Source organism: Nerophis ophidion, linkage group LG23 (assembly GCF_033978795.1).
Source record: "Nerophis ophidion isolate RoL-2023_Sa linkage group LG23, RoL_Noph_v1.0, whole genome shotgun sequence".
In the NCBI taxonomy this organism is placed as follows: Eukaryota; Metazoa; Chordata; class Actinopteri; order Syngnathiformes; family Syngnathidae; genus Nerophis; species Nerophis ophidion.
In genome coordinates, this window is record NC_084633.1 from 39,893,014 (window position 1) to 39,917,253 (window position 24,240).

Genomic DNA, 24,240 nt, shown 5'->3' on the forward strand with positions numbered 1-24,240 from the left:
TGCTAACTAGCTAGCCATGTTTTAAAGCTCCTCTTCCGGAGGGCGCTTCAGTGTTATAACTTCACCTTTATCTTTACTTTTTACACCAAAATGCGTCCATTCTCCCTGTTCTGCATACACACTGTGTCTGCTTGTAAGTAATATATGTGTAAATATAATATACCTAATATAATTGCATATTTCTTCCCAAGTTTCTCTGATGGGATACAATAAAATAAAATGAGAGCTACAGTAAATGTTTTGTCAAGATGACCATCGCTGCAGGTGAGTCACTAACCAAACATTTGCGTGACATTGGATAAGACAATTAGTCTCTGAACCATATATTTTTCCTTTTTGCTTGATGAATAAGAAAATTAGTCATAAACCCATGTATTGTTTTATTTTTGCTTGATAAATATTAAAGATTACCAGTTTGTTCTTTTAGAGGCAGTCATTATATACGTTTCACAAATATGATGCAAAGAATGAATAGTTGTAGTGAACGGGCAACAGGAAGGATAATCCTTTAAATCACACACTAAAGCCCGCCTTTATCCCACCATGCAGGAAGTCATGACATTCCCTGGACATGAACAATGTGCGGCCAAAACAACACCTGCACACTGTGACAATCATCTACTGTGCTGAGAGCTGACTCGCACCGCCGAGCAAACCAGTCAAGCTTTTCATCTCTGAAGGAACTCTACTCAGACTGTAAGTCATGGATTGAATTTTTCCTCATTTGACCCATCAGTCTTGCTTTTTGACAAATGTATTTGAGGGTGTACTTTACAATGTTGCCTTTTACTGCATGGAAAGTTAAAAATGAAGGCTGTCAAACGATGATTCATCACATTCTGTTTTTAATTAACTCATAATCAATCATGAGTAATCGCACGTTTTTCTAATCTGTCGCTACCTTCTAGCGGCTGTTGGGACACAACTTATTCCTGTGATGACTCGGCTCGCAGCGGAAATAGGCGGCTTTGCCGTTCAGTGAGCACTTTGGTGTCCGTCGGTGTTGTTTCCTGCTTGCGGCTGCGGCGCCAGGACTGTATTCCCCACTACGGTGTGTGCCGACAATTGCAAATGACACGCGGATGCCAAAACGGGCTGAAAAATTGTGTAATTGGCATTAACGCGTATCTTCTCACAAATAATGTAACAGAGTGTATTTTTTAGACTATCTTTTATTTTCTCAAAAATGGACAGTGCGCCTTTATACCCGGTGCACTTTAAGTACGTATTAGTCCTGGTTGTACTTACCACCCTCGAAACAATTTGATTTGGTACATGGTGCAATACAAGCATGACCAGCAGATGGCAGTCACACATAAGAGATACATGTGGACTGCAGGTTGACGCCCCCTGTTCAATAACTAGACACTAGCAAGTTAGCATGAATTGATTAACGTGGACTTCGACTTAAACAAGTTGAAAAACTTATTGGGGTGTTACCATTTAGTGGTCAATTGTACGGAATATGTACTGTACTGTGCAATCTAATAATAAAAGTTTCAATCAATCAATCAAAAGCAACGCCAAAACTTTAAATGTTCCATTGAGAATATAGAACATTACACATGGCACTGAAAAATCTGTCAAAATATTTTAGTACTTTAGTATTTTAGTAGGTAGAAGAAGTCCTACTGCAACTGAAAAGTTATGTTTTTGTTCTTTTCATTTATAGCAGGACTGTTCAACGTGCGGCCCGGGGTCTAAATCTGAATCTGAATCTGAATGACACCATACTAGCCCCGAGTTCAGTTCAAAACAATCATTTTTGCAGAAAATTCCTAAAAAAAACAGTAGAGTGCTCCTGTTTTATAAATGAACTTGGACCACTGTAATACACTGATAACATTTCCAAGCACCAAATTAGTCTAAATTCTCAAATATTTTGGCTCTAAAGAATCCTAAGACCAATTGAAACATTAGTTGTAAGAAGATCATCTTTGGCTTATGAGAAACTGGACCAACACACCTAAATTATGCGAGTTGAAACCGGGGGCCTAATGTATCAAGCTTGCGTATGCACAAAAACCTGCACTACGCCCTTTTTTACGGCAAAGTTGAGATGTATCAAAACTGACGTTGACGTGGAAATGCGCACCTCTTCTAAAGTTTTTTTTTTACCATAGTAGCGACTATCTTTTCAAAGAGGGTGCAACACTAATTTCCCCGAGTCAATTTTGGGCACGCACATCTATCTTCTTCCCCACTTTCTTCCTGAAACGTGTGTGTATCTGTGTGTCCGTCCAAAGTAAATGTGAAGCTGTCCTTGAACCATTTAGTGTAGAGGCATTGCTATAACCAGGATTCACCAGGATTTCACAACAGTATTTTTTTCATAGTAAAAGTACCAAAATTCACTGTAACATTACAACAAATGATTGTAAAAAGTATGATATCTGTATATATTACAAAACATTTAACTGTTATTTCACAGTAAAATACTGTAATCATAGTCCTCTGTAATGTCACTACAAATTACTGTAGCAAAATTACAATTGTGATGTTACAGCATTTATAGTTGTAATTTTATTGTACTTAGCTGTATAGTCCCACCTCTGGACTTACAGATAATTGCTGTAAAGATATTTCACTGTAAAATTAATGTAAATGTTACTGGAAAAGTAAAGAAATTATTAGCCAGTCATTGGCTGTGAATTTACAATGGACATTTTTACAGTGTATTGAACACAAGTTTTTCCAAGGTTAGGATTCGATTTTCCAAATAAGTGCCATTTGCAGACCCTTGATCAGAGTGTTTGCAAACAAAGCTGTACATGTAGCTCCATTCTACAGGCTAACATTTAACCTCGGTAAAATGGCAAATAAGGTAATATAAAAGGGCAACCAACAAACCAGATATCTGTACATAATCTCCTCTCTGGTCACCAAAAACATCATATGGACCCTGGGGGGAACTATTTTCCAGCCCTTTTTCAATAATGCATGCACCTCCTGGTACCACAGCCCATCAAAAACCCTTAAATCAGGACTACAAACATCCCAAAACAAGCTAGTCAGGGTACTTCTCAACCCCCATCCCTGATCCCATCTCACTCCTAAAGTGGGCTGGCTAAGGGTGGAGGACAGAGTCAAAAAAATTGCACTAAACCTTGTATACAGATTTTGCTACATCTCCCTGATACTGACGCAAATGTCAAATTACTTCCTGAATGACCGCCATAACCACAACACTAGGGGGAGTTCCACAAACCACATCAAACCCAGATTCTGATCTAACAAGGGTTTTAAATCATTCTCCTCAATATGAAATGCACTCCTAACAGGTGCAAAAGAAATTGCATCCCTATCCTCCTTCAAAACCGCACTGAAAGAACACCTACAAGTGGCTACAAATTTTACTTAATACCACCCCCACCTTCTCCACATTCCACTCCTGGATTGTAAATAATTGTAGATACTTTTTCCTCATGCTCTCTGAGCTTCTATTGTTCACTGCTTACTGTACATATCCAGGACGGCGTGGCGCAGTGGGAGAGTGGCCGTGCGCAACCCGAGGGTCTCTGGTTCAAATCCCACCTAGTACCAACCTCGTCACGTCCGTTGTGTCCTGAGCAAGACACTTCACCCTTGCTCCTGATGGGTGCTGGTTGGCGCCTTGCATGGCAGCTCCCTCCATCAGTGTGTGAATGTGCATGTGAATGGGTAAATGTGGAAGTAGTGTCAAAGCGCTTTGAGTACCTTGAAGGTAGAAAAGCGCTATACAAGTACAACCCATTTATTTATATTTATTTATTTAGTACGACTTCGGTAAACTACAAAGCCGCACGGCTTGAAGGATTGTCGCAGCATTACGGCTACCATAGTCAGACGATCTGTGCTTCAACATACGGTATTATTATGGTGTGTGTGTATAAAGACCCACATGGCACCTATCAGGAGACATTATCTTGTGTTTTGTTTCACAATATTTGCATAATATTGCAGAAAAAAGTAGGATTTTTAATCCACTTGTTCATTTACTGTTAATATCTGTTTATTTTCTCTTTTAACATGTTATACCTACACTACTGTTAAAATGTAATCATCACTTATTCTTCTCTTCTTTGATACTTTACATTAGTTTCGGATGATACGACAAATTTAGGTATCAATCCGATACCAAGGAGTTACAGGATCATGCATTGGTCATATTCAAAGTCCTCCTGTGTCCAGGGACGTATTTCCTGAGTTTATAAACACAATATGAATTTAAAAAAAAAAAAAAAACGCAAGAAGATTTTGTGGTGATAAAAAATATCGATGTAATCATAGTAGTATCGACAAGATACGCTCCTGTACTTGGCATCATTACAGTGGATGCCAAGTGTAAACAAACCCATGGCGTTTGTTTACATTGTGACACTGGTGAAGCATGTTTAGCTATTCCTTGTCCTGCAGTGATAATAATACTTGTAAGAAACTTACTTTATTTGTCGCCATGGAGACCAGGATTAGTGATTTAGAAGTAGCTAAAACACTGTGAATGGATGTTAGCTTCTAGCCAGTTAGCCATGTCCTAAAGTAGCTCTTCCTGAGGGTGTTTCAGTGTTATAACTTCACGTTTATCTTTACTTTTTACGCCAAAATGCCTCCATCCTCCCTTTTCTGCGTACACCCTGTGTCTGCTTGTAAGTACTCTGTGTGTGTGCGCGCTGCCAAGCATGCTACTCTCCTCGTAAAACCAGCAATGCTACCACGTGACGACGACGGGGGTGTGGGAGGTATAGTACCAAATATGATTCATTAGTATCGCAGTACTATACTAATACCCTACAACTCTAAGCCGTATCATACTTTTTATCGATATCAGCTTTTTGTTTTTCAACTGCAATGGATCAACATCAACAGATACAATATACACACATGATACCAATATTTACTATATACAAAATATTAGTCAAGTAGATAGTAATAACTGCTGAAGGCCAAGCCCCTGTCTCCTTCTGTCCCTCCTGTACCTGTCTTCTGCTCTCCTATCAACCCCCACCCCTTTTTTTTTTTTGCCAGGAAATCCAGTTTTTTTCCCTCTTTCGAAGTGTCTTCCTGGTTCCGTTTTGTTTCCGCTCGACAAGCCTCCACAACAGCTAGGGCTCATCAAAGGAGCGCCACGATTTTCATGTTACGTCAATCAATCAAATAACAGGACATAGATGGACGGACATGAAGACGATAAAAGATACCTTTGCCAAAAATCCAAACTTTATGCAAACGTATCGACAAATATGAAATGATAGGTAAAGAAGAGCAGGCAGCGGCTCACATATTCTCATACTTTCTGTGACATCCAGGAAAAAATGTCTGCCATTTTGAAAAATGTCTCAACTAGAATTGTTTTAAATGAAATGTTGACAATATTTCACAACACAACTTTGCAATGAATCAAATCCATAAATGAGTTATTGTGATATTTTGACCAATGTTACCAGATTTGCCATATTTTGAAATGCAAATAATAAAAGTGCTAAATTAAAGACAACATAAAACATTATATCACCTACAACTAATCTAGCCTTGTCCAGCTGTTTACTGACATAATATTTATGTTTAAATCACTTGTACTGCAAATATATAATGGATCCAACATTGCTTATCGGCCTCCTCGACTACTAATAATCGGAATTAACCTTGAAAAAACAATTTAGTCGATGTCTTGCTTAATTAGTTAACCCTGGTTGTAAGGTAAACTGAAGGTGCCTCCACAGCAATAAATAATGTACCTGTACAGCTTGAATCATCTTGGCCACTTCCACTTTTGTCTTCCCCTTGACTGGTTTGCCATTGACGCCTGTGATTTCATCACCTGCTGCAAGCGTCTTATCCAAGGCTGCCGGCGTGTTGTCAAACACCTGACAAGCAAACGAAAACATCGGGTATGCTTACACGTTTGTGTTTACTTTTCATTTCTTGAAGTCAAACCATAGGCCTGGGCGATACACACATTTTATCCATAGATGGAGTTTTTTTTGCAGACGATTTAATTTTTTTTTAAAGGGGAACATTATCACCAAACCTATGCAAGCGTCAATATATACCTTGATGTTGCAGAAAAAAGACCATGTATTTTTTTAACCGATTTCCGAACTCTAAACGGGTGAACTTTGGCAAATTAAACGCCTTTCTGTTTATCGGTCTTTTAGCGATGACGTCAGAACGTGACGTCACCGAGGTAACACACCCGCCATATTAATTTTCACATTACAAACACCGGGTCTCAGCACTGTTATTTTCCGTTTTTTCGACTATTTTTTGGAACCTTGGAGACATCATGCCTGGTGGGTGTGTTGTCGGAGGGTGTAACAACACTAACAGGGAGGGATTCAAGTTGCACCACTGGCAAGAAATCTTCCGCCAGACCCCCATTGAATGTACCAAAGTGTCTTCACATTTGACCGGCGATGCTAAGACAGACATGGCACAGAGATGTATGGATAACCTGCAGATGCATTTGCAACAATTAAGTCAACTAAATCACAAAGGTGTGTTTTGTTGATGTTGTTGACTTATGTGCTAATCAGACATATTTGGTCACGGCATGACTGCCAGCTAATCGATGCTAACATGCTACGCTAATCGATGCTAACATGCTATTTACGCTAGCTGTATGTACATTTGAAACTAGATACCCACATTTAATGCGAAACAAACACTTACCAATCGACGGATTTAAGTTGCTCCAGTGTCAAAAGATGCAAAAGTCCTGATCGTTTGGTCCGCACATTTTACCGGCGATGCTAATAAGGCAGCCATGCTATGGGCCACTTCATTAGGTACACCCACGCTATGGCCGAATAGCGTCAATAGCTATTCGCTCAATAGCTTCAATTTCTTCTTCAATTTCGTTTTTGCTATCTGCCTCCATACTCCGACCATCTGTTTCAATACGTGCGTAATCTGTTGAATCGCTTAAGACGCTGAAATCCGAGTCTGAATCCGAGCTAATGTCGCTATATCTTGCTGTGGTAACCGCCATGTTGTTTGTATTGGCAGCCCTGAATGACGTCACAGGGAAATGGATAGTGGTTTCGAAGATAGCGAAAATAAGGCACTTTAAAGCTTTATTTAGGGATATTCCGGGACCGGTAAAATTTTGAAAAAAATTTCAAAAAATACAACAAGCCACTGGTAACTGATTTTTATTGTTTTTAACCCTTTTGAAATTGTGATAATGTTCCCCTTTAAAAGGTCTGTTTTTGTCCTTCGGGCCTTTCTTAGCATCCGCTCTCCCCTTTTCTTGGATGTTTCACACACAAATAGCGCAATGTGGCTGATGCCAAGAAAAGAAAAACTGTCAGCAGTGGTTTTGTTTTGCGGCAACGGGCATGGAACAAATGACTGTGCGGAGTGCGCTGCAAAGTTTGTTGAGAAAAAAAAAGACAGCAGCACAACAAACTTATTCCAGAGTCTGAGCTGAGTGAGCGAACAAGAACATGATCACAGAGGCGTGGCGTCATTTACGCAAGGTACCTTGTATGATTAAAAACAGTTAATCAATCGCAAAAGCGGTCATTAAGGATGTGGTCCCCAAAAAGCCTGTTTTTATCTACTCATTAATACTAGGGGTGTATTTGTATGGAACCGTTTCGGTACGGGGTTTCGGTTCGGTTCGGAAGTGTACCGAACGAGTTTCCACACGGACATATTAGGTAGCGCACCGCACGTTGTGTAAACTATGCAGAGCGAGGCACAACACACGGCAGGCTAGCAGCGACCAGGCTAGGACAACATGTAAAAGCCAGAACTGGAAGACCCTCCTGCCTCGTTAACATCTCCCGTTTGGGAACACTTGGGCTGCGCGGTACGATACAACAAGGGAGGACGGAGGTTTGCCGACATTGTTGAGCAGCAGTAGGGTGTACTTCTGCCAACACGTCAAACATGCTAACCCCTTTGAAGCGTCACCACCGCATTCAAGCAGCCTCTCTTCGGCCAGCCAGGCAGGGCTGAAGCGATAACAAATCTTTTTATATTAGCAGATTTAAGACCATCCATCCATCTTCTACTGCTTGTCCTGTTCGGGGTTGCGGGGGGTTGCTGTATTGCATTAAAACTAGATTTTGACCCACTTCTATGGTGGAAGAACAATAAACCCATATATCCTCTTACTGCCAAGTTAGCCAGGCTGGCTAAGAAAAGTTAATCTGAGGCTAGAGTTGACTTGAAACTGTTTAATGTTGCACTTTTTATATGTAGAAGAAAAATGTTGTCATTTTATTTCATCTGAGTAACAACTTCAGGCAGTTTAATGTTGATTAACGTAACCCCGACTTAAACAAGTTAAAAAACTTATTTGGGTGTTACCATTTAGTGGTCAATTGTACGGAATATGTACTCTACTGTGCAATCTACTAATAAAAGTCTCAAATCAATCAATCAAAAAAAGCACTTTATATGTAGAAAGGTTTTGTTAAGAAACCATTCTGAGCCTTATCTTATTTAGTTTTTATTTTATATATGTTGACCACATAAACCCTGGCAATGGACCCTGTGGGTATATGTATGTTATGCCATTGTTTACAAATTTGGTAAATAAATAACCCAAAAATGTATATTTTGTTGTTTTCTTACTGTACCGAAAATGAACCAAACCATGACCTCTAAACCGAGGTACGTACCGAACCAAAATGTTTGTGTACCGTTACACCCCTACTTAATACTATTCATTTTTATTTACCAAAGTATTTTATTCAAGACACAAGTTTTGCCTTCAATGGAACTTCAATAATGAATAACTTTACTTGATTACAACAAAGCATATTGATCAACATATTGGCAAAATGCCATAAATAGCCAAAATAACAAAATGCAATCAGTTTAGTTTATGAAATAATTTATTATACTTAGTACAATTTAAAAAAAAATAATAAGAAGAATAGGATGCAGTGCCATTTCAAACTACTAGTTTTGATCAATAAAAAGTGAAACTTGTTACGAATCATCTCTCACATTTGTATTCACAGGTTTCTTTGAAAAGTAGGGGAAAAAACATAAATCCAATTATTTTCGAAAAATATCTGAGCTTTTACTCGCCCAGGCTTATCATATCACATTACGTAATACTTGTGATAGCATTTTTCACTTCAAAAAAGTTCACTCACCTGGACAATGTAGAGACAGGGACAGTACTGAGCACCGCCACCAATGCTGATTCCAATTAGGTTGTTTGTGTCTTTTTTCAGACAGACCGTCCCAGGTACTGTAGGTATCCCTCTGTAATTAAAGATAAATATATAAATCTTTATATTGTATACGGCTCGCTCCTGTTTCCTCCGAGCGTTCATGTTATTTTTTGTTTGTTTTGTTTGTTTTCCGCCCTTTTGTCAAACAAAACTATGTTTTTTTATGGCAAACGCACAAAATATGCAAAATCTTCCACCAAAACTATTTTTCAGAGTGGAATGTTTGATGTGACGTAATCGCGGTTGAGGTGGGGGGGTTTTGGTTAGGGGGTAGCGGGAAGTGTATATTGTAGCATCCCGGAAGAGTCAGTGCTGCAATGGGTTCTCGATAGTTGTTCTGTTGTGTTTATGTTGTGTTACGGTGCGGATGTTCCACCAAAATCTGTTTGTCATTTTTGTTTGGTGTGTGTTCACAGTGTGGCGCATATTTGTAACTGTGTTAAAGTTGTTTATACGGCCACCCTCAGTGGTGACCTGTATGGCTGTTGAACAAGTATGCCTTGATTAACAATCAATTCACTACCTCGCTCTCTCGCTCCCTCTATCTTTGCTCCTCCCTCACGACAGTTGCTGCGTGCGCACACCTTCACAATTTGTTTTGTATTTAGCCCCTCTTAACCCTGTACTTACATTGAAAATACACGCAAACTTGACACAAAACACCTGACATTTGAGGCATTTAAGAAAACCCGCCCGGACACCCCAGACAGTCCCGCAAAAGAGGACATGTCCGGGGAAAAGAGGACGTATGGTCAGTCTATTTAAATGCCATTTTAGGCCTTAATTTTCGCTAAATCAATTTGAAGACCCACGGAAACCCTAGTTGATGTACGGCAACATGTCATGTGGTCCTATAAAACATTGGAAAGTGGGACTTCTTGGCACATATCTGTGTAAACAAGGCTGCCGAAAAGGAAACCAAGTCAATTGAAAATATCGATTAGTAATACCGTATTTCCTTGAATTACTGCCGGGTCAAACTCGCTTCGCAAAATAATTAGCGCATGCTTAGTATTACCGCCGGGTCAAACTTGTGACGTCACGAGTGACACTTCCCCTGTCATCATTTTCAAAATGGAGGAGGCTGATTTCAGTACCGGTAATTTGAAATCACATAAAGGGAAGAAGTTTAAGAGCTATTCAGTAGGATTTAAGGTCCAAGCTATTGAATACCGGTATGCTAAAAAGAACAGTAAGCAGCTATGTTTTACTAATATACTTGTGGAGCCGACGGTCCGGCGCGCTGTGGCCCGGCCCAAGATGGCGGCGAGGAGGCGGCGAGCGAGCGGAGAGGAGCGTAAGAGCGACCCGGACTGAGGTTTTATTGAAAAATTAACAAAGTCAAATTGCTTAAGCCATGTCCTTCCTTGGTGGTCCTGGGAACCTGCAAGACGACGGCTTGAGACCGTCACAATACCGTAGCTGCGTCTGTCAAATATGAGTCATTAAGTGACTACCGCCTCCTGGTGGTAGAGGGCGCTAGTGATCCTTCTTGCGACTACCCGGCTGCAGAAGAAGTAACGTGATAAGAGCTGGAATGGATACGACGGACCTTCTGATAGCAGTTTTCTAAACTGGACTTTCAATCTACGCAGGAGGTAATAAAGGAAGATCTCCATCGAGACAGAGAGACTTTTAAAACTGAAGAAAGATAAGGAAGACTTTTATAAACAAGTTATCGATGATTTTGTTTAGAAGGAGCTGGCATGGACTATATATATATATATATATATATATATATATATATATATAAGTAAAGGTAAGTCAATAGTAATGTTTTTTTATTAAATGTGCTTTTCATGATGGTATCCTTACATCACACTCAAATTTTTTCTGCATGCATTTGGTAAGTGCCGGAGTGAGAAGAGGTTTTAAAATAATTAGTTTATGCTTGCTTTTACCACATGTTTTTGGTAAGTGCAGGAGTGAGAAGACGTTTTAAATTAATTAGCGCCCGGGCGGCATTTCAAGGAAATACGGTAATTTCAGTTTTGATGGTAAACATGAAAGCAAACACTCACAATTTATCCTCTTCCAATTCAAATTCCATGTCTGTGAATATAGCACCCTTGTGCTGGGAAGACCTGTTAAAGAAGAAAAAGAATGGTCACCCTTTTGCGACATTGTGTGCCAGGCAGGGAATAAGCGGTAGTTTAATGGATGGATGGAACAGAGCTGCTTCGCTCCCACTTGTCATAACTTACTACTGCAGCTTAAAACAATATCGCCACCACGGAATTTAATTCATACAATTCAAGTAAATAAAGTGTGTATAGCAGGAGGTTAATACTAGCAAAGTTGAAACATGTAACGAAACATCTGGAAGATTTCCGTCACGTGACCTAGCTCAATGCTAACCGTGGCTAGTTAGCTGCTAGCTGGTTAGCTGCTAGCTAGTGCACTCGTGTGGTTTTGTGTAAAACTTGCCTTTTATCGGGAAGAACGGCAGCTGCTCGAAGGCCAAGCGACGCACCATCCCCCGTTACACGCACTTTACTACACCTCGCTCCTTGAATTCTTCGTTTGGTTCAAAACATAAATATCTTTCAATGACAGGAGTACTGTTTACTCACTGGCGTCATTTCCGGTGCTTAGCGGAAGTTAGCGAAATGCCCGAATCTCTGCGTCACGTTTTAGTTGTGAATTACATTAAAAAGTCTTCACAATCGATAAGGTGATTTGTATTAGAAAAACTGTTAATGTAATTAACAGTAATTAAAAAAAAAAATCACACAGACAGTTGTTAATTGTTTAATAGGTGTGTCCAAATTGCGGCCCGGGGGCCATTTGCGGCCCGCAGCTAATGATTTAACAGCCCGCAAACACATTCTGCAAAAATTTCAAAATTGATTGTATTTCAAAAATAAAAATAAAAACATTTAAAAAAAAAAAGTGGAATGAGGTGAAATCTAATGAGAAAAAGTGGCAATGTTGACACAAAGCTGCCATGCAGGCAGTTTTTTTTCCCCTCTTGTCTTTATTTATTTATTTTATTTTTTTAAAGGGGGGGGGATCTATGTTATAATGAATTATTACTTAAAAATTATCACTTTAAAATGTAATGTGTGGAAAAAATATTGTATATGTTGTGTGGTTGCCATATAAAAACATAAAGTTTTGACAAAAGAGCATAAAACAAACAAAATAATAGTCCTAACCTAAAATCGACAGATATATCGGACGTTGATCTTGAAATTTAAGTGTTAAAAGTAAAATAAAATAAAAACTAATAAAAATGCATCACTTTATGAGTGGGGAACCTTTCGGATCTGAAATATATTTAGTAGGATTTTATTTAATTTTTCACTTTGATTACTCAAAATTAATAAATAATTAAAATCAATGGTGTCCTGCATTATTAATCTTTGAGGGCTTTAATTGCTAAATAAAGCTGCCATTCAGGCAGTTATTTCATTTCATTTTATCTTTATTTTCTTTTTTTTTCCATTGCTCAAAAAAAAAGGACAAAAAAATCAATGATACAATGAATAATTACTTAAAAATTATCACTTTAAAATGTTTTACGTGGAAAAAATAAGTGAAGTGAATTATATTTATATAGGGCTTTTTCTCTAGCGACTCAAAGCGGTTTACATAGTGAAACCCAATATCTAAGTTACATTTAAAGCAGTGTGGGTGGCACTGGGAGCAGGTGGGTAAAGTGTCTTGCCCAAGGACACAACGGCAGTGACTAGGACGGCGGAAGCGGGGATCAAACCTGCAACCCTCAAGTTGCTGACACGGCTGCTCTACCAACCGAGCTATACCGCATACGTTGTGTGGTTGCCATATAAAAACATCAAAGTTTTGACCCAACAGCATAAAACAAACAAAATAATAGTTCAATATATCGGAAGTTGATCTTGAAATTTAAGTGTTAAAAGTAAAACAAACAACTAATAAAAATGCATCACTTTATGAGTGGGGAACCTTTCGTGTCTCAAATATATTTAGTAGGATTTTATTTGACTTTTCACTGTGATTACTCAAATATTAAATAATTAAAATCAATGGTGTCCTGCATTATTGATCTTTGAGGGCTTTAATTGCTAAATAAAGGAACTCTCCTGAAGGAATCAATAAAGTACTACCTATCTATCTAAATACTGCATATTTCAGTTTTACTATAAAAAACAAAGTTGTCTTTGACAGAAAAGGCATAAAACCTTATTTGTTTTACTTTATATCAACCTCAAGTTGATATAGAGATTTACTGTAAGCATTGAATTGAAAATAATAATAATAATTTGACTTATTTGTAACATTTTAGTGACTGAGACCCTCTATGCTCCCCAGCAGCCCCAAGGATTAAAAAAAAAATCCATATCTTTTGTTATGGTTTGAAAATGCTTAAATATTTCCGTGTGCGGTCCTCTGTGGAAAAAGTTTGGACACCCCAGGTTCAGTACATTTTCATTGTATATTTCTGACCGCTAGATGGCAGCAAAGTACACTAAAGAGCTCTACTCCAGAGAGCAGGTGTGTCCCCCGAGGGCCGCATTGATTGATTGATTGAAACTTTTATTAGCAGATCGCACAGTACAATACATATTCCGTACAATTGACCACTAAATGGTAACACCCCAATAAGTTTTTCAACTTGTTCAAGTCGGGGTCCACGTTAATCAATTCAAGGTAACACAATAAAGCAAGCGGGGGCAATTTTCATATTTGCAATTTTCAAAACCATTAAAATGTGTATATATTTTTTTACCTTAAGGAATTCCCCGGAAAAGTTCTGTCATAAAATTGTTGTATAAGTCTTTTTTTTCAATGCTTAAACTTCAAATGTATTAATATAAAGTGTTTTTTTTGTTGTTGTTCTATGTATTATAAAAGAAATCCTGGATATTTTTTTGTTTTGTTTTTTTAAAACACACAAAATAGTCAACATTTTGCCCCACAAATCTTTCAAAGTGGAATATTAGATGTGAAGTAATTGAGTCCTTAAATAGTCAAATAAATTCATAACATTGATTTTGATGCATGACAGTTGAACGAAAATCAATCAATCAATCAATGTTTACTTATATAGCCCTAAATCACTAGTGTCTCAAAGGGCTGCACAAACCACTACGACATCCTCGGTAGGCCCACATAAGGGCAAGGAAAACTCACACCCAGTGGGACGTCGGTGACAATGATGAGAACCTTGGAGAGGAGGAAAGCAATGGATGTCGAGCGGGTCTAACATGATACTGTGAAAGTTCAATCCATAATGGATCCAACACAGTCGCAAGAGTCCAGTCTGCTTTCCAAAAGGGGCCCCACTTATAACAATGTAAAAAAAAAAAATTTTCAAGAAGTTGTACCGATCCTTTGTGGTGAAGAAGGAGCTTAGCCGGAAGGCAAAGCTCTCAATTTACTGGTCGATCCACGTTCCCATCCTCACCTATGGTCATGAGCTTTGGGTCATGACCGAAAGGATAAGATCTCGGGTACAAGCGGCCCAAATGAGTTTCCTCCGCCGTGTGGTGGGTCTCTCCCTTAGAGATAGGGTGAGAAACTCTGCCATCCGGGAGGAACTCAAAGTAAAGCCGCTGCTCCTTCACATGGAGAGGAGCCAGATGAGGTGGTCCGGGCATCTGGTCAAGATGCCACTCGAACACCTCCCTAGGGAGGTGTTAAGGGCATGTCCAAGATGTAGGAGGCCACGGGGAAGACCCAGGACACGTTGGGAAGACTATGTCTCCCGGCTGGCCTGGGAACGCCTCGGGATCCCCCGGGAAGAGCTAGACGAAGTGGCTGGGGAGAGGGAAGTCTGGGTTTCCCTGCTTAGGCTGTTGCCCCCGTGACCCGACCTCGGATAAGCGGAAGAAGATGGATGGATGGATGAAATTTTCAAGGCATTCATCTTCAGATCAACTTCAGTAATATTGTCTGATTATTTTTTTTTATCATTTAGTTTGTTTAATACCCTTTTCGTCATGGCAAACACACAAAATATGGCAATATTTTCCCCAAAAATATATTCAAAGTGGAATCATTGGAACCTTAAATATGTTATTTATGGAGCGATGACGGATTAAAAAATAAATAAATGCCACTAAAGTCCCCACAGAGGCCACTCGTGGTGTTAAAAATAAGTCATACGTTTTTTTATTTGTTATACTTTCAACAATTAAATCTCTAAATCAACTTCTTCAGATCCATTGTTGATTGTAAGTTTGTGTTTATTTTTCTCTGTTGGATGTCATCCATCCATCCATTTTCTACCGCTTACTGTATATTTGTTGTAATGGCAAACACAAATTATGCAAAAAAATTTCCCAAAGAGGGCAATGTTTGATGTGAAGTTGTTGAAGCCTTAAAGAGGTTATTTTTTGAAGCGATGACAGTTTAAAAAATATAAAATTCCCATTAAAATGACCTAAGATCCACAAGGGTCACACTCATGGTGTTAAAGGGGAACATTATCAGCAGACCTATGTAAGCGTCAATATATACCTTGATGTTGCAAAAAAGACCATATATTTTTTTTAACCAATTTCCGAACTCTAAATGGGTGAATTTTGGCGAATTAAACGCCTTTCTGTTTAGCCCTCTTGAAGCCATGACGTCAGTACGTGACGTTGCCCAGGTAAGAAAGCCGGCATTTTCATTTTCTCAAACACATTACAAACAGCTCTGTTAGTTTCCGTTTTTTGGACTATTTTTTGGAACCTTGGAGACATCATGCTTTGTCGTAGTGTTGTCGGAGGGTGTAACAACACTAACAGGGAGGGATTCAAGTTGCACCACTGGCCCGAAGATGCCAAATTGGCAAGAAATCTGCCGCTAGACCCCCATCGAATGTGCCGGAGTGTCTGCACATTTTACCGGCGATAACAGACATGGCACAGAGATGTATGGATAACCTGCAGATGCATTTGCAACGATAAAGTCAACTAAATCACAAAGGTGAGTTTTGTTGATGTTGTTGACTTATGTGCTAATCTGACATATTTGGTCGCGGCATGACTGTCAGCTAATCGATGCTAACATGCTATTTAGGCTATAGCTGTATGTACATTTGCAACTATATTACGTTTCCTTCCACCCGCATTTAATGCGAAAAAAACACTTACCAATCGACGGATTTAAGTTGCTCCAGTATTAAAAGATGCGAAAGTCCTGATCGTTTGGTCCGCACATTTTACCGGCGATGCTAACGCAGCTATTCGGCCATGCTATGGCTATGAATAGCGTCAATAGCTATTCGCTCAATAGCTTCAGTTTCTTCTTCAATACTTTCGTACTCCAACCATCTGTTTCAATACATGCGTAATCTGTTAAATCGCTTAAGCCGCTGAAATCCGAGTCTGAATCCGAGTTAATGTCGCTATATCTTGCTGTGGTATTCCCATTGTTTGTTTACATTGGCAGCACTGTGTGACGTCACAGGGAAATGGCCAGTGGCTTTGAGTGAGCGAAAATAAGGGACTTTAAAGCTTTTTTTAGGGATATTCCGGGACCGGTAAAATTTTGAAAAAAACTTCAAAAAATACAACAAGCCACTGGGAACTGATTTTTATTGTTTTTAACCCTTTTGAAATTGTGATAATGTTCCCCTTTAAAATTAAGTCATACATTATTTTATTTGTTTTACTTTCAACAATCGACTCTCTAGAGCAGGGGTCACCAACCTTTTTGAAAGCAAGAGCTACTTCTTGGGTACTGATTAATGCCAAGGGCTACCAGTTTGATACACACTTAAATAAATGGCCAGAAGTAGCCAATTTGCCCAATTTACCTTTAATAAATAAATCTATATTTATATTTTTAAAAAATAGGTATTTCTGTCTGTTTTTCCGTCATACATTTTTTTCCTTTTACGGAAGGTTTTTTTGCAGAGAATAAATGATGAAAAAAACCCTTAATTGAACGGTTTATAAGAGGAGAAAACGAGAAAAAAATGAAAATAAAAATTTGAAACATGGTTTATCTACAAATTCGACTCTTTAAAATTCAAAATTCAAATGAAAAAAAGAAGACAGAAACTAGCTAATTTGAATCTTTTTGAAAAATAAAAAAAAATAATTTATGGAACATCATTTGTAATATTTCCTGATTAAGGTTAATTTTAGAATGTTGATGACATGTTTTAAATAGGTTAAAGTCCAATCTGCACTTTGTTAGAATATATAACAAATTGGACCAAGCTATATTTCTAACAAAGACAAATCATTATTTCTTCTAGATTTTCCAGAACAAAAATTTTAAAAGAAATTCAAAAGACTTTGAAATAAGATTTAAATTTGATTCTAAAGATTTTCTAGATTTGCCAGAATATTTTTTTTCAATTTTAATCATAATAAGTTTGAAGAAATTTTTCACAAATATTCTTTGTCGAAAAAACAGAAGCTAAAATGAAGAATTAAATAAAAATGTATTTATTATTCTTTACAATAAAAAAAATAAATTTACTTAAACATTGATTTAAATTGTCAGGAAAGAAGAGGAAGGAATTTAAAAGGTAAAAAGGTATATGTGTTTAAAAATCCTAAAATCATTTTTAAGGTTGTATTTTTTTCTCTGAAATTGTCTTTCTGAAAGTTATAAGAAGCAAAAAAAAAAAAAAAAGAATTTATTTAAACAAGTGAAGACCAAGTCTTTAAAATATTTTCTTGGATTTTCAAATTCTATTTGAGTTTTGTCTCTATTAGAATTAAAAATGTCCAGCAAAGCGAGACCAGCTTGCTAGTAAATAAATACAATTTAAAAAATAGAGGCAGCTCACTGGTAAGTGCTGCTATTTGAGCTATTTTTAGAACAGGCCAGCAGGCGACTCATCTGGTCCTTACGGGCGACCTGGTGCCCGCCTTGGTGACCCCTGGACTAGATCAACTTCAGATCCATTGTTGATTGTAAGTTTGTGTTTATTTTTCTCTGGAATGCCCTCCCGGTAACAGTTCGAGATGCTACCTCAGTAGAAGCATTTAAGTCTCACCTTAAAACTCATCTGTATACTCTAGCCTTTAAATAGACCTCCTTTTTGGACCAGTTGATCTGCCGCTTCTTTTCTTTCTCCTATGTCCCCCCCTCCCTTGTGGAGGGGGTCCGGTCCGATGACCATGGATGAAGTACTGACTGTCCAGAGTCGAGACCCAGGATGGACCGCTCGTCGGGACCCAGGATGGACCGCTCGCCTGTATCGGTTGGGGACATCTCTACGCTGCTGATCCGCTTGAGATGGTTTCCTGTGGACGGGACTCTCACTGCTGTCTTGGAGCCACTATGGATTGAACTTTCACAGTATCATGTTAGACCCGCTCGACATCCATTGCTTTCGGTCCCCTAGAGGGGGGGGGTTGCCCACATCTGAGGTCCTCTCCAAGGTTTCTCATAGTCAGCATTGTCACTGGCGTCCCACTGGATGTGAATTCTCCCTGCCCACTGGGTGTGAGTTTTCCTTGCCCTTTTGTGGGTTCTTCCGAGGATGTTGTAGTCGTAATGATTTGTGCAGTCCTTTGAGACATTTGTGATTTGGGGCTATATAAATAAACATTGATTGATTGATTGATTGATTGATTGATTCTCTGTTAGATGTCCTTTTTGTCATATACTGTATATTTGTGTTAACGGCAAACACAAAATATGCAACATTTTCCCCAAAAAGGGCAATATTTGATGTGAAGTCGTTGAAGCCTCAAATAGGTTTTTTTTTTTGGAGCGATGACAGTTTAAAAAATAAAAAAAATCCCACTAAAAGGACCCAAGATCCCTCTCATGGTGTTAAAATTAAGTCATACGTTATTTTATTGGTTTTAGTTCCAACACATGCATCTCTAGATGAACTTCAGACCTAACGTTCATTGTGGGTTTTTGTTTGTTTTCATTTGTTTTGTATGTTTATATGAAAAAATCTTTCCCAAAAAGTGTTATAGTTGAAGTGAAGTTATTGGAGCCCCCAATAAGTCAATCATTTACAACAACATTGATTTTCACTCATTCCTTTTTTTTTAGAGGCATGACACTTTTAAAGAAGAAAAACATCCATCCATTCATTTTCTACCGCTTGTCCCTTTCAGCTTTGCGTCATTAGCGTCAAGCTCAATCAATCAATGTTTATTTATATAGCCCCAAATCACAAATGTCTCAAAGGACTGCACAAACCATTACGACTACAACATCCTCGGAAGAACCCACAAAAGGGCAAGGAAAACTCACACCCAGTGGGCAGGGAGAATTCACATCCAGTGGGACGCCAGTGACAATGCTGACTATGAGAAACCTTGGAGAGGACCTCAGATGTGGGCAACCCCCCCTCTCTAGGGGACCGAAAGCAATGGATGTCGAGCGGGTCTAACATGATACTGTGAAAGTTCAATCCATAGTGGCTCCAACACAGCCGCGAGAGTTCAGTTCAAAGCGGATCCAAGACAGCAGCGAGAGTCCCGTCCACAGGAAACCATCCCAAGCGGAGGCGGATCAGCCCAACCGATACACAGGCGAGCGGTCCATCCTGGGTCCCGACGAGCGGTCCATCCTGGGTCTCGACTCTGGACAGCCAGTACTTCATCCATGGTCATCGGACCGGACCCACTCCACAGGGGAGGGGGGGGGACATAGGAGAAAAAGAAAAGAAGCGGCAGATCAACTGGTCTAAAAAGGAGGTCTATTTAAAGGTTAGAGTATATAAATGAGTTTTAAGGTGAGACTTAAATGCTTCTACTGAGGTGGCATCTCGAACTGTTACTGGGAGGGCATTCCAGAGTACTGGAGCCTGAACGGAAAACGCTCTATAGCCCGCAGACTTTTTTTGGGGCTTTAGGAATCACTAATAAGCCGGAGTTGTTTGAAGGCAGATTTCTTGCCGGGACATATGGTACAATACAATCGGCAAGATAGGATGGAGCTAGACCGTGTAGTATTTTATACGTAAGTAGTAAAACCTTAAAGTCACATCTTAAGTGCACAGATTGCAACTTTTATTTTCTTGTTGTTGTTTTTTTGGGTTCAATTGCAAACACACAACATATGCAAACTTTCCCCAAAAAGTGTGATATTTGATGTGAAGTAAGTGGAGTCTACAAATAATTCATGACAAAATTGGTTTTGATTGATCATTATTATTCATTATTTTTATTTTGTTATGAGCAATGACAATTTTAAAGAAAAAAACAATCAGCTTTGTGTAATTAGAGTCTTTTTTTTGGTCACATTTCACCTCTTTTATTCCACTGTTTTATTTTGTGTAAGTATTTTTAGAAAGTCTTTCAATACAACATGTCTAAAATGCATAAAGAGATGTTCCAAAAGATGGATTATTCCAAGTGATCTCCTTTCACGGTGAGTTAGTGAGTGATGTGTTCAATGACCTCCTGACCCCGGAGACATGTGTCATGTAGTTTGGAGAATGATTGCATGATATTGTGCAGAGTCAGCTCGGGCTTTAGTGTCGCTGCAGAGAAGGATTCTGCACCTCGGAGGCTCGGCCAACACCCAGCAGGAGTATGGTGAGTATTTTGTCTTCCTCACTGAGTGCTTATCCTTCTAACTCTGACTTTTTGGCTCCCAGAAACTGGAAGTGAGCGACATCAACCTAAAAGTGGGAGATCAGCTGAAGATAAAAGGAGAGATTCCACACGATGCTGAAAGGTATCTTTTGAACGACTCTTTTGAGTGCAACATGAGAACCAGCCTTTCCCAGTTGGGAGACGTTTTTTTTTTTTTTATGCACGTGCAAATTTAGCGTCGGAAATTGTTCACTCTGCACGTGCAACTGGACTAGAAAGTGAGTCAGAGTTAAAGGAAATTTAGCATCTGGATAACCGCTAACTTTTTTATTTTTTTATTTAATAAAATATATATATATTTAGAATAATAAACTTGAAAAGTGAATCCAAATTAAAAAAAAAACTAAATTCCTAATTAGTATATAAATAAAATGTATATGTATACTTATATATTTATTCTATTTTTATATGTATTTTTATTTGCTTAATAAACAAACTTACGTTAAACTTGAAAAGTGAATCTAAATAAAAATATATATATACAATTCATAATAATTAAAATATATATAAATATATATTTTTACGACTCTTTTGAGTGCAACATGAGAACCAGCCTTTCCCAGTTGAGGGACGTTTTTTTTTTTTATGCACGTGCAAATTTAGCGTCGGAAATTGCTCACTCTGCACGTGCAACTGGACTAGAAAGTGAGTCAGAGTTAAAGGAAATTTAGCATCTGGATAACCGCTAACTTTTTTTTCTTTTATTTAATAAAATATATATATATTTAGAATAATAAACTTGAAAAGTGAATCCAAATAAAAAAATAAAAAAATTCCAAATTAGTAAATAAATAAAATGTATATGTATACTTATATATTTATTCTATTTTTATATGTATTTTTATTTGCTTAATAAACAAACTTACGTTAAACTTGAAAAGTGAATCTAAATAAAAAAAATATATATACAATTCATAATAATTAAAATATATATAAATATATATTTTTACATGTATATATATACAGTGGGGCAAAAAAGTATTCAGTCAGTGTTGCGTTCTGACCCGTTCTTCTTTCGGTCAACGCCCCAAGGTTCTTTTAAGACACATAAGCTGGTTTTAAATCAATCAGAGACAGAGATTGCTCATTTTGATATTTTATAACCAAAGCGCTTTGGGAGATCAATCTAGATACAACATTGATCTAAAATAAAAATGTCAGTTTCTCCCTCCTTCCTCACACTCTCCCCTCCCTCGGACAGTTGAGATAACAGATTGTTATGGCTTCATTCCCACATTCCAAATTCAAGCTCTATGTAAAAGGCTCACACTTTAGCTGTTCTGAAATCTGACGTGGAAATAAAAAGACAACCAAATCCAACAGTCCCCCCTCAGATCTTCTTAAAAAGATCTCCCAACACAACTACAATACTTCTAAAGCACCTACCTCACATCAAAGTCTTAGCAAGCTTACGCCACCGTATGTCTCTGATCATGAACGCCCCTATCGTGAGGCACGAGAACTGTTTGCCTCACCTCAGACTTTATTCTCTGCCGTTTTGATGGCTTAACCAACACACAAAACATGTTACTCGCTGCGGCACTTGACTCGCTTACGCCACCGTATGTCTCTGATCATGAGCGCCCCTATCGTGAGGCACGAGAACTGTTTGCCTCACCTCAGACTTTATTCTCTGCCGTTTTGATGGCTTAACCAACACACAAAACATGTTACTCGCTGAGGCACTTGACTCGCTTACGCAACCGTATGTCTCTGATCATGAGCGTCCCTATCGTGAGGCACGAGAACTGTTTGCCTCACCTCAGACTTTATTCTCTGCCGTTTTGATGGCTTAACCAACACACAAAACATGTGACTCGCTGCGGCACTTGACTCGCTTACGCCACCGCATGTCTCTGATCATGAGTGCCCCTATCGTGAGGCACGAGAACTGTTTGCCTCACCTCAGACTTTATTCTCTGCCGTTTTGATGGCTTAACCAACACACAAAACATGTTACTCGCTGCGGCACTTGACTCGCTTACGCCACCGTATGTCTCTGATCATGAACGCCCCTATCGTGAGACACGAGAACTGTTTGCCTCACCTCAGACTTTATTCTCTGCCGTTTTGATGGCTTAACCAACACACAAAACATGTTACTCGCTGCGGCACTTGACTCGCTTACGCCACCGTATGTCTCTGATCATGAGCGCCCCTATCGTGAGGCACGAGAACTGTTTGCCTCACTTCAGACTTTATTCTCTGCCGTTTTGATGGCTTAACCAACACACAAAACATGTTACTCGCTGCGGAACTTGACTCGCTTACGCCACCGTATGTCTCTGATCATGAGCGTCCTTATCATGAGGCACGAGAACTGTTTGCCTCACCTCAGACTTTATTCTCTGCCGTTTTGATGGCTTAACCAACATACCAAACATTTTACTCGCTGCGGCACTTGACTCGCTTACGCCACCGCATGTCTCTGATCATGAGCGCCCCTATCGTGAGGCACGAGAACTGTTTGCCTCACCTCAGACTTGTTTCTCTGCCGCTCAGCAACACACTAGATAAGAATGCGCTCTGACGGCACGGCAGACAGAGAAGTTTACGAGGGATTGAGAAAATTCAGCGATTTTTAAGAAAAAGTAATCCAAATTGGTGGAGCTAAATTAAAATTAAAAACTAACAATTACAATTATTGTATCATTATATATTTTATTTCTTTGCATGATCACAGGAGAGGCACTGCCTCCCCTGCCTCCCCTGACCGCACGTCACTGCTATCTAGCTATCTCGATATCGAGATAGCTAGTTTTCTATCTAGCTATCTAAACGTCTCTTGGAAATGAGCGACTCCCGTCAAAGAGCCATGACTCCATCTCGACTCAGTCAAGTGGATGTGTCAGATTCCAGATCGACCTGGGCTTGGATGCCGACGACCTGGCCCTGCACTTCAATCCTCGTTTCCATGACGACACCGACGGAGCCGTTGTGGTGTGCAACTCCAAGACTGCGGGCTGCTGGGGGGTAGAGAGGCGGGAAACACAGCACCCCCTGCAGAGAGGCACGCAGGTCAAGGTGGGCGACCACCACCATCCTTTCATCATCAACAAACCTTTTCTCTCTATTGGATATTTTCTTTCCCAGATGGTGTTGAAGCTAACTGGCCAGATGTTTGAAGTGGAACTTCCTCACGGACACCAGATCCACTTTCCCAACAGGGTGGACATGGAGGTCATCAACTACCTGAAAATCACAGGAGACTTCAAACTGACTAGCTTGAAGATTTGCATGTAGGATAAGAAACAGCCCTGTGCTAGTAAACCTCGACATTTTTAAACGTCAAAATGGCTTTTGTCCACGCTGCCAAGCTAAATAAATACATGCGGTCGGGGAATGAAATGCTGGCTTGTTGAAAATGTTGTGAAAATCCATAAGAAAATGTGTAATAAATAATAGAGTGACAGAGCGCATTTCTTGACAGCCAAAGTAAGCTGTTGTCTTTTGTTGCGTTTGGACCAGATGTTCCTCCAAGGGAATTTAAATTGATGGTCAATCCCAAGTTCTATTGATGACACATAAGCTGATTTTAAATGATAACCCAGAACAGAATAGGTATTTTG

At 39.1% G+C, this 24,240-nt stretch overlaps 2 protein-coding genes across 3 annotated transcripts in view; one reads left to right on the plus strand and one right to left on the minus strand.

The window, feature by feature from the left end:
* Positions 1-11,774, minus strand: part of pick1 (protein interacting with prkca 1) — a 32,549-nt gene extending 20,775 nt beyond the window's left edge. Inside the window, exons 1-4 of the mRNA XM_061884558.1 lie at positions 11,601-11,774; positions 11,195-11,257; positions 9,093-9,204; positions 5,715-5,843 (exon numbers count right to left, since the gene is read on the minus strand). Coding sequence (XP_061740542.1) covers positions 5,715-5,843; positions 9,093-9,204; positions 11,195-11,223 — 270 coding nt within the window. The 5' untranslated portion in view covers positions 11,224-11,257; positions 11,601-11,774. The remainder of the gene's footprint in view (positions 1-5,714; positions 5,844-9,092; positions 9,205-11,194; positions 11,258-11,600) is intronic.
* Positions 558-24,083, plus strand: LOC133541268 (galectin-1-like). 2 transcript variants are annotated; one of them, XM_061884559.1, is made up of 6 exons: positions 558-696; positions 5,808-5,867; positions 20,534-20,611; positions 20,674-20,753; positions 23,524-23,695; positions 23,765-24,083. In XM_061884559.1, the coding sequence occupies exons 3-6, from the start codon at positions 20,609-20,611 to the stop codon at positions 23,912-23,914; spliced, it is 405 nt and encodes a 134-aa protein (XP_061740543.1). In that variant the 5' UTR covers positions 558-696; positions 5,808-5,867; positions 20,534-20,608; the 3' UTR covers positions 23,915-24,083. The 2 variants fall into 2 exon arrangements, with proteins under 2 accessions (XP_061740543.1, XP_061740544.1); XM_061884560.1 differs by lacking the exon at positions 5,808-5,867 and having other exon boundaries at positions 572-696.
* The last annotated feature ends 157 nt before the right edge of the window (positions 24,084-24,240 follow it).